We start from the raw sequence: 11,771 nt of genomic DNA on the forward strand, positions 1-11,771 counted from the left end.
CTGCTCTCTATTAGCAATATTCACAGTTTTAGCCATTACTTTGGTACAATGCGATATGCAAATATATAGGGCTGCCCCCTGGTGGGCGACTAAACCACTAGTCAGAGAGAAAAATCTTTACTAGGGCTCGTACAAAACTATCAGGGGGTTGTTGTAACTTTTTCTCTTGTAACACAGAAGTCAGTTTTCACTGCACTGCTGCTAATGATGCTCTAGCTGCCATTAGCTAGTTAGCTAGTTAGTAGAGAACACAGTACCAAGGTGACTAACAGCAGCCACAACCAAGACACTGAAAGATACATACAGGTTTTGGAGCAACATATGCTGCCATCCAGACAACATCTTTTTCAGGGACATCCCTGCCTGCAATACAATGCCAGGACACCCTCTACATGTCTTACAACAGCCTGCCTGCAGTCCAGACCTGTCTACCACTGAAAATGTGTGGTGCTTTAAGAGGCGTAAAATATAACAACAGGGACCCTGAACTGTTGAGCACCTAAAGTCATATATCAAGCAACAATGGGAAACACTAAGGGATCACAGTAGTAAACATGACCTCGTCCCAACTTTTTTGGAACATGTTTCAGCCATCAAATTCAGTACAAGTGTATCTTTACAATGAACCAATAAAGTTTAGCAGTTTGAACATTAAATATCTTAACTTTGTACTGTATTCAATTGACTATTGGTTGAAAAGGTTTTGCAAATCATTGCATACTGTTTATATTCACATTTTACACAGCATCCCAACTTCTTTAGAAATGGGGTTGTACAAAAACAAGACTCAGGTTAAAATAAATCATACCTTTCCTTTAAGGGTTAAATTTAGAATTAGGCTGTGTTGGATTGTGGTATTCTTGTGAGGGTTAAGGTTAGGGATAGGGCCTAGGAATGCATTATGTCAGTGAGGGTCCTCACAAGTGCAGTACAGCTATATGAATGCTGATGCATAGTTTTAAATGTCTGCATATAAAGTATGTGCCTGATTTTTCATACATATGCCAGTGAGTGTGTGCACCTCTCTGCCTGTTGTGTGTATATTGTTTGTGTGTATAGAACATGTGGATACAGTGTATGTGAGCATGTTTTAAAGCTGCCAGCTTGCTCTGTTTCCCAGAAGGGCAGAGCCCGCTGTCAGTGCCAGCTGGCTGCCTCCTTGGCAGACTGAAAGTCATTATATAGAAAGGTCAACTGCCCGCACACTGGAGAAACTTGGGGAAGAGAACATCACCCACTGACCTAGAACTGGAGCCTAAATATTGGTTACCCTCACTTGTGCCATTTGGCATACCATAACTGACTCAAACATAGTTGGAAGGGCACAAAATGATTACCACGAGATGGCCACAGATGATAGGCGTGACATTAAGAGGCCGTTTGAGAACAGCAAGCTCATTGTGGTTTTGACTTCTTAGTTTAGACTTGTCTGCTATAGCAATAACACTCGACTGCTCGTCAGATGTATTACATCACCATCATACCCACGATAACACTAAAGAACACTCTTCATTGAATGATGGCTTTTATTCAGCAGTTACCAAATCATGTGCGCTGACTGAAGCTTCCCTCAGAGTGGTTTATGTATAAAGAAACTGCACAAACAAAATATTTCACTAAAGCCCCTTTTACACTGGACATAAAAAACCCTAACACGCATTCACATCTGGCTTTTGTCTGGGAAAGGGTACAATCGGCACTCACTCCCTGGTCAAATGACTCTGCAAAAGTCACAGGAAGTAATGGAAACAGCGAAGGTATGCTGCCTCCATCTGTAACTTCTGCAACTCTTTCTCTCCTTTGTCACACACTAATGTTTTGGCTTGACTGTGCATCAGCAGAGTTTGCACCAACATGAAGATGTGTATTTAACCACACAACTCACTCACAACTACTAACACAACTATACAGCTGAAAGCAAACATGAAACGGGAAAGGAGAGAAACTAAACATCTAACCACAGAGATTTAGTTGGAGGCTACAAAAATAATGAGAACAGAACACACAGAGACTTTTAAAAGCACCTTTCTCCCTGCTCTCCAGTGCATATCAGAAAAATCTGAAAGGCAAACAGGTCTACTGTCAATGAGAAAAGGGTCAATTGCCCATTTTTACCAGGCCGCATTTAAATAAAGACATATATGCACTAATTTTGGTGTAAAAATGGTAAAATAAGCTCCCTGGTTTCCACAAACATGGCTAGCAGAGATTTGTGGGGAATTATCAAAACAACTGTAGTGAATCTTTGACCTATATGACCTCTTGTCTGTGGCCAGCAGTTGTATAAAACACTATATTATTTGCACTGACTTCAGGCGGATGCTCCAGGCCACAACTGAGAGGAGGTCGGCCAAAACTCAAGTGAGTATTTCAGTGATTACAGATTGCTCTTGATCCAATCAAATTATTCTAAATTTAGGGGACGGGAACTGTGTCAGCACAAATTAGCTGGTCTGCTTCATGCACAGGTTAGCAACAAAGGTCTCACACACACACACACACACACACACACACACACACAGAAAGATTCCAGTCCCACCATGGAATGCCGTTTCATAGCTGTGGGTGTGGTGGTTACAGCGTCCACTGACCAATCAACACCCAGCTTTGATAAGAGCCAAAGGCAGAAGCTGGAACATGTGTGTATGTGTCCATTCCACACACAAAAGCACAAACTCACTGATGCTTGCTTGCACAGACACACACAGAGCGGCAGGATCGTTTTGTTGTGTGCTCCGTGGTAGGTTGGCACGCTGAGGGGAAATGGGAGCTGTGAAAACTCTACTAGAGAGATGCTGCTGGCAAACCGAAGGTGTGTGTGTGAGAGTGTGCTGGAGAGGGAGGTGGAGGTCAGAGAAAGACTGGTGAGGAGAAGCAGGGAGGAGGCAAGGGAGAAGAAAAGAAGGTGGAGTGAGGGAAGGGTGAGAAAAAGAAACAGAGGAAAGTTACGCAAAGAAGAAAAGGGGAAGGTAGAGGGATGGGGAGAAAGAGCGAGAGATGTAGGAAAGAGGAACAAAGTCGGGATAAAGATGAAGAGTTGGGAAGGGAAATAAAAAAGAAAGGCGGAGAGAACGTGCCAGACGAGGCTAGAGAAAGTAGAGAAGGTGTTGCTCGTAAAAACCTTGCCAAAACTTCCTCAAAGTGCCGTTAGCGAGGGAACAGAAAAATAGGCAGTTAAAATCAGAATTAGTTTGTGTAAAGTTGGCTCAGGCAGCTCGCCGCTTCCAGCAGTGAACTCATTCAACTGCAAACATCAACATACACATACTCAGTTTGACATACAGATGTGATCATACATAAAACACACATGTAAAAAAAAAAGCATCAAACACAAAAATTTAGATGTAAGAATGCTGTAAAAATCATACAGGAATTTAGTGGAATTTAATCATCTTTTTTCATTAGCTTAAAGGAGAAATAATAGAATAGTACAATTAGTTCAAATAGCAAGTTGTAGCTATAGACTCTATATTAAATAGGTTGATTCCCTGTTTAATATATGGTCTACGGTTGAAGCAAGTTGCCCCCTCCCCTTCCAGAAGCAAAGAAGCTCAGACAGGCTAACTTGAAGAACTTATGATGAGTCAAATAAATGCACTGCACAGAGTTCAATCAACTCATTTAATTAAGTTTCTACAGAAATAATAACTTTTGTTTATATTGCACCTTTCGTACATAACATGCAACTTGCACAAGATGCATGATATGATCAACATAATAGCAGATTTCCTAGCATGCATTGTTAGAGTTGAACTCTCCAAAGACTTTCTTTTTTATAGTTTGAAGAGACCATAAAAAGAAGTGAAGAATTGACTTCTCAAACTGAGAAAATGTTAAAAGAAAAATTGTTTGCAATGTTCATCAATGTGACTGAAGAGTTATTGGTCCAACTTATTACAAAATTACTTCAACTTCTATTTTCAGATTGGTAAACTTAAATAGCAAATAGTTTTTCTTTTCCTGTATAATGTTCTTCAGTGTGATTGAAGAGTTGTTGGTTCAACTTATTATCTTAACCTTATTGAACATGTTTCCTCAATTAAAACTGAATAGATATCAAATTTATTCCATTAGAGAAGTTTATCTTTTTTTAATCATTACAAAATTAGCTCAACTTTTCTTTTCAAATTCAGTCAACTTAAACTTTTAAGGCAGCAGGGACACTAAGTTTTTTCAGCTGAAGCAAATAGATACACTCTGACACACACACTAACACAAAAATGTCCTGATTGCAGCTCAATCAATTGAAGGCCCCCTCTAGAGTTTACAGCATTCAATTTCCACACATTTCACAGCAGTTGGGGCAACAGTTTGGAATTTGCAGCTCTAAAAATCAACACTCCAGGGTATGTGTGTGTATGTGTGTGTGTGTGTCTGTGCGGTCCCTGTAGGGCAGGTGTGAATTGGACACGGGAGAGAAAAGCCGTCCCTGTTTTCCAATTCATTTTACCCAGCATTGTTAAGCCTGTTAAGCCTCCCCCCCAAAACCCTCCACTCAAATTAGATGCAAATGAGGTCTCAAGTGGCTTCCCAAGGAGGACATTACGGAATTGACTGGCCTGAGGTAATCTGTGAGGCTGCCTGCGAGTGCATGTGTGTGTGTGTGTGTGTGTGTGTGTGTGTGTGTGTGTTGAGTGAACAGATGAGGCCACCACTGTTTTTCTCTCGTTAACCTTTCCAAATGCTCTGTTTACAAAAGTGAAGAAAACGGGGTTTTTAAAGAGATTCATTCCGTAGTTATGACAGGTGGACTTTTGCTCTCATGACTTACTCGTGGAGGTGGTGGAAGCGAGCTGGATTCAAAGTTACACACTGTGTGTAATAAAGAGAGCAAGTGGGGACAAACTTTAAAGCTTCAAGAGTCACACTGTGATTCTGTGACTCTACGGTACCAACCATTTTCCTGTTTGACTGACTTTCTTTCTTCTAGGCAGCGGTGGTCGTTCAAAGTAAAAGTCTGCCATCCAATGTTATATATCAGGATATTCTGAAGTTATTTCACTATGAAGTCATGTACTTAACTTTTTTCTTGTGACCGATTTCCCTCAATCTATGTCATGTACATTTCTACATTTGTTTTCAGTAACCTTCGCTGAATTTGTTTGATTTGGTACATGTGGCTCAAGAGAGCGATAAAAGAGGCAGTGGAGTGGTAGCCGAAAAAGATTTTCCACTCAAGATAAGGCGAGAGTCGTGTCCCTTACTCGAACGCCACATGTCTTGTGGTTTTGTTGCATAGTATTCTGGTGCGGTGAGACTACTATTGGTGGAGAAAACTGTACCGCCTCTTCTCTATGGATTTCTCTGTATGTAACTGTTAAAGCATTTCTGCAAAACAGCGAGTCTCTGAAGAAACATTGAAACACGATTTTAGTTTGTGGATCAACAAGAGCTGCAATGATCACTTGGCTGCCAGGTATTTTGATCATGGATTAATCGTTTCAGTCATTTTTCAAGCAAAAATGTCAAACATTTTCTGGCTCCAGCTTCTTAAATGTAAGGTTTTTCTGCTTTTCTTTGTCGTTTAAGGAAGTAAATGAAGAATCTTTGGGTTTTGGACTGTTGGTGGGACAAAAGAAGCAATTAAAAGATGTCACTTTGGGCTTTTGACAGTTTGGAATTTTATAGACTAAACTACTAATCGATTCAGTGTGAAAATAATAATCTTTAGTTGCCACCGTAAGATCAACCAACCACATGAGACACAACCAAGCAACAAAATCAGAGCAGAAATGCAAGGTGTATCACCATTAGAATATTTCTCAGGTTTAAATGCAGGGTGAATTTTTACTTTCAAGAGCTATAAACAAGTCAGTGTCCTGTCCTGTTTTCCATTCACAATCAACACAAGCAAACAGAGTTGACTGTTACAAAGGTAAACAACTAACCACACAATAAACTGTATTTAGCAATGTCACATCCAAAATATGAGTGTTTGGAACACACTGAGTAGTCATTATGCTACAGTACGATAGTGATTTAAAGCTTTGGAAGTTTCCATGGACATTTTTATTGGACTTTTTTTTCCACCATGACTTTTTGGTCATCATGTAGTCCATTGTACGTGTTGAGAATCCAAGCTGACTGCAATTTCCATGAGAGAGCAAATTACAAACTTCTCAGAGCCTACAAGGTGAGCATTTCACGCTATAAACATGTTTTCACCAGAGTATTCTTTTAAGCCCCTGTGTCCATCAGCGCACAGTTTTGCTGGCCAAACTGATGCATACCAGTGTCCAGACCGTTACCTCAACATTGCAACATTGCATCACCTTTGACCAAACTAAACGTCTTGCTGCCAAGTAAACTTTTGAAATTAAATATATATTTGTGACTCTTTGGTTCCAGGTAGAGTCAGTAGGACTTGTCCGAGCTATTCCTGAACGCATCACGATGTCAAATACCAATGGTTTGGGTTGGTGAAACATCCCAACCACATCAAAACAATGAGAAAAAATAAGGAAATACAGGCAGGGGGCAGGGTCTCAGCAGATACAGTCACCACAACATACTTCTAGTGGGTCATATGTGAGGACTGAAAGGGATTATGTCAAATGAGTCTATTCATTATTTTCTTTAGGAAAATGTTGCAGATTATACCTTTAATTTCTATGGCGATTGCCAGTTTTTATCACTATAAAACTGTCTCTTTTTTACCCTAATATTGATGTTGTCATATAGAGCTACGATGAATAGTCGATTAATCGATCAAAAGAAAATTAGTTTCCAAATATTTTGATAACCGATAAATCGTTTCAGTCATTTTTCAAGCTAAAATGTCAAACATTTGTTAGTTCCAGCTTCATAAACATGACATTTATGACAATTAATTAAGAGCTGATGGATTTTAGACTGCTGGCTGGACAAAAGCAACTTGAAAATGTCACTTTTGACTCTAGGAAACTGTAATGAGTGCTTTCTTTTAGTTTTTTGACTCTGTTGTGACTAAATGATTGATCGATTAATTGTGCAAATAATCAACAGACACACACAGAAAAATCATATACGTCATATACGCCAGTCTAATTTCTTTTTAGTGGTTACAAAATGATAATTCTGTGAATGTTCTGAAGCAGAATTTAGCTCCATGGTCATGCTTTCCACCTGTCTTTTGCCCTTTTGGCCACTATGTATAGTTAACAAAATAAGTCTCATTAAAAAAGTGAAACAGGATCTTACTTCTGACTTTTTTTTGTGTCTCACAGCTGTCAAGTTCATTTTTCCATTCTTCATAATAAACATACTTTAAAAACTTTCAGTAACTTGCATCACATCATGAACTCACTCTGCTCTGCCATGGAAATTCCCTGTATTTCAAATCACTCTATGTGTTTGGCCACAATCAGTCTTCATTATTCTTTTAGTCTTTGTGTTGAGTTTCTTGTTTATTTCTGTGAGATCAATACATATATCACTGTAAACTGCGTTGCAAATGCTCACTCGTATTTGATTTTCTGATTCTAATTCACTCTACTCCTGTTTTACACACTGCCATAGGGTTTAAATTTAAATTAAAGTATTTACCATGATGTTAAAAGTGTGTATAAATAAAATTTCGTCGCCATATACCACACCTAACAATTCAAATGCATGACAAATAAACACAATACATTCATTTGTGATCATAAGTTTCTTTACTGTCGCTATTTTTATTGTCCCTGGAACAACGGGACATCCCCTAATTTTGAGCACTGATCTTATCAAGGCATTGACCATGAGAATCTCTAACATAATATGATCATTTAAAAGTATTTCTAACCCACTGAATGCTAAAGTTAAGGAAATGTCAAAAATCAGTTGAAGCTGAGAAGTTGGGAAACTTTGATGCAAATGAGGCATTTTTACTTCTAACTTAAGAGACTTGGCACTTTGGTTACTAGAATCTGTTGTCCTCATGGACTTCATCCCAGCTGTCAAAGCCAAATCCCTGCTCAGGGCAATAATGCTCATCTCTCTTTCCTAAAAAGTTTCCCATCTGCCATAACCTTTAGAGTTGGAATCTCATCCATTTTAATGTTTCCCATCTCAGACTCCCTAAAATATATCTGCAGAGCGAGAGAAAGATGAAGGCAGGCAGAGAGGGAGGAAAAGAGCAACTCTGGGCCAAAGTCACAGCTGAAACACTGACCTGGATAAATCAGGGAAACATAAACACATAGTTTCTGGAGTGAAAGGGGAGGGAGGGGGCGCTGCTACCCCAAATATTCCACCCCGGGGACCCCAGCGAGAGGCAGGGGACCCCCTTATCCCATCTCCCCATCACAGCCCGCTCTAATTATTTATTTTCCTAGGGTGTAAATGTCTTCGGGGGATTGCTGTGTAAAAGCCAACAGGTCCTGGGAGGTCACAGGAGCCCTGTGGGATGGAAGAGGTATGGGGTTCGTTGTTCACACTCACACATACGCACGCAAGCAACACAATCACACAAGCCAGCGCAAAAATACATAAACAAACACATGTAAACAACCTAAAAGTAAGTATGCATGCACAAATGCTAATCACATGTTCATATCCAGTTGTACCCCCCACCACCACACACACACACATATCCACAAACGCAGCCCTCCGTGTCCCCCTGCAGCCCACTGATTGTGTTTGTTGTCTCAGGGTTAGGTCTGTTGTTGATCCCCTGCGGAGCTTTTGGCTGCTCCGTTATCACGCGTAATCGCTTCCATACCTTAACAGCATAGGTGTGTGTGTGTTTGAGGGAGTGCGTGTGTGTGGTTGCGGGGGTGCATACGTGTCAAGATCAGGCTGGAGGTGGCAGCAGCGTCTATCAGGGGTCTGTCCCTGCCTTAGGAGTGAAAATCATTTAAAAAACTGTCACCAGGTTTGGAAAAAAAAGCACTGAAAATATTTTTTTAGAGTAAAATCATTGTTAAGGATTCTACTGAAATCACTGAGGATGCAGCCAAACTTTCGGTAACCTTTAAAAAACTTTGGACAGTCTCGCTGCAAAGGCAGGGCGGAAGAATATAAAAAGATTTAAGGAGCTCACGGCTTCTTCTCACCTTTCGTTTTGACCCGTTTAAAAACTTAAATAGTCGCTCTAAAAGCTGCTGCAAGGCTGTTTTCTTTACTGCCTCCATTCACTGGGGTCACTGCTGAACTCCAGGGCAGTTTCATGTGCACCATCTATTTAGGTGTATAATCAAAGCAGAGCTGCAAAGATTAGCTGATTGAATTTTATTTTGAATGTGAATGTTATTTTGACAGCAATGGATCAATTTGAGTCTTTTTTTTTTTTCAGAAAAATATCTGCAATCTCTGATTTCAGCTTCTCAAATGTGAATATTTTCTGCTTTCATTACTCCTCTACAACAGTACACTGTCAGTCTCTGGGATGTGGACAAAAAAATAAGACATTTGAGGACGTTGTTTAGTGCTTTGGGGAACAGTGATCAACATTTTTCACCAATTTTTGATATTTTTTCAACAAATTTTCAGCATTCTCTGGCATTTTATGTCCCAAACAACTGATAGGTTAATTGAAAAACTGACTGACAGAATAATCAATGATGAAAATAATCTTTAGCTGCAGCCCCAAACCAAAGTGGCTGCAGTATAAGCTTTAAGCTTGGAGGTATACAATAATAGCAATAGTGGGTTATTTTGCCATTAATCAGCCTTACCAAGCTTAAATACCCCTTAAAGTGTTTTTTAAAAGCCAGCACCCACCTTAACTCACTTTATTTCAACTAAAGGCTGCATAATGTCTTGAAATATTATGGAAATTGCAGGTACAATATTCAGCTCTTAAAAGAGCTGCAGTTTTGTTGATAAAAGAAAGTTGCGTGACAAACAGCATTATAATGTGGTACTGTAGTGCTGCGGAGATGCCCCGGCCTACAAATCCTGTTGTCTAGATTTACATGAACATGTTTGTTTGGGACAAACCCTGACAAATGTCACACCATCATGATTTTAATAGTTTTTTTTTAGTGAAAATTAAAATTTCAATGCAAAAATGATCACCCTTACTAATCATGCAGCCCTATTTCAAATCAGGTTACTTTATCAAGCGTTTTAGTAGTTTTTTACAAATCATGGCAACAAAATAAGTTGGTCAGTTGAATGTTCTGTTAACCAGCAGGGCAGAATCTTTCAATGCAAAATAAAACCATTAATGAACGTTACTCTGAACATAAAACTGCTTGTCTGTCTTGTAATAATCATTGACTGTAGGTCAGAGTTGAAATGCATTTCAATTTGCAAAAGTTTGCATTGATGAAAAGTCTTGAACAGAGTTTTACATGAACAGCATGCTGCACTAAATTAACTGCTGTCCATACAGGAATACTGCAGGAGAAAAGTAAAGGGAGAAAAGCGCACTTTAAGGCCACAGGGCACACTTTGATGATATTTAAGATACGTGATGACAGAACAGTAAGATTAGATTAAATGTCATTAAAGATTTCACTTACAGGCGCTCGGCATTCCTCGGTATTCCTTTAGGCACAGTCTTCAGACCCAGACCCTGGCAGTCCACATGCGACCCGGAGCAGCTGCACTTGTGCGGGCATCCAGTCACCGAGGCAGCGCACAGCAGCAGCGCCAGAGCCAGAGCCCAAACCCGGCAGAGCGCTGCCCGCTTCCCCGGCCCGGTCGGAGCCATGATATCCACTCAGATTACTCCCAAAGCGAAGTTAATTGAATATCCGCGGGTGGTGATAGTAGTCGTTGTGGAAGTACGAATCCCGAAAGAGGTCAACAGAGGCCGATCGATTGTGCGGTAGAATTGAAAAAAAAGAAAGAAGTGATGGAAGTTCGCTGCTGCAGAAGTTCACCAAAGTTTCTCTCCAGAGACTCGTTCAGTGAGAATCTCCTTAAAACGCTCCCTTGCCATTGAAGAAAAAGAAGAAAATGAGTGTTTGGATGTTACACTTGGCAAAGAAGAAAAAAAAAAGTTTTCTCCCTAAAACATCTCGCCGTGCGTCACTCGGCTCGATGCGTAAAAGCTCCCCATTCACAAACTCTCCGGGAAGAAGAAGTTTTATCAGCCTGACTCCTCAAGTTTCCAAGGTGAAAATGTTCAGCTCGGGTGTGACCTCCTTCCAGAGAACATCCCTCCGCTGCCAGCCAGGGGAGAAAAAGTGAGAGTTACAGTGCAGAGGAGTTGTAATCAGAAGAAAAAAAAAGTTGAGAGAGCAGAGGCGCAACACAGACTGGTACGCCTGGAGGTTGTGAGAGTGAGAGACAGATTTGTACTGAGCTGAGGTTTCCCCCAAAATACTCCCTCTCTCTCTCTTTCTCTCTCTCTCCCTCTCCCTCTGTGTGTGTGTGTGTTGATGTCACCAGAGGAGAAGAGAGTGCGAGGAGAGCTTTACAAACTTTCACTCGTCCTTATCTTCCCCACAGAAACACTTTGTGCTGCTGTATAAACTCGGATATTTTCCCACACAGAAGAGGAATAAAACTCTCAGTCAGTCCATGGCAGCAGCAGAGACATATTACAGGACATAGTCAAGCTGATTTCCCAGCAGCTCGTCCTCTTTTGTCATGGCCCATCTATCATCTTAATGATTTACTTTTGTGATCATACACTGTTCTTTCGTCATGTCTTTTATGCGCCATCCTCCAAATGCACCATAATTGTAGAGCCTTTATGTGGGTACTTTATTGATTAATGTTTTAACAGAACAAAAAAGATCATCTGTCTGATAGATCAAAGTGTGTCAAAAATGTAGCAGAGCTTAAAAGTACAGCGAGTGGGATCTGTCCGAGCTGTTAGTAAACGCACCAGAAAGACAATTAAAAGACAGTTTCTTTCT

General features: G+C 40.3%; 1 protein-coding gene across 1 annotated transcript in view; it reads right to left on the reverse strand.

Moving 5' to 3' along the window:
- The window catches only part of slit3 (slit homolog 3 (Drosophila)), a 361,584-nt gene extending 350,353 nt beyond the window's left edge, over positions 1–11,231 (reverse strand). Inside the window, exon 1 of the mRNA XM_084719660.1 lies at positions 10,425–11,231. Coding sequence (XP_084575786.1) covers positions 10,425–10,615 — 191 coding nt within the window. The 5' untranslated portion in view covers positions 10,616–11,231. The remainder of the gene's footprint in view (positions 1–10,424) is intronic.
- Between the last annotated feature and the right edge of the window lie 540 nt (positions 11,232–11,771).

The sequence above is a fragment of the Lutjanus erythropterus genome, chromosome 5, assembly GCF_056507025.1.
Source record: "Lutjanus erythropterus isolate fLutEry1 chromosome 5, fLutEry1.hap2, whole genome shotgun sequence".
Classification (NCBI taxonomy): domain Eukaryota; kingdom Metazoa; phylum Chordata; class Actinopteri; order Lutjaniformes; family Lutjanidae; genus Lutjanus; species Lutjanus erythropterus.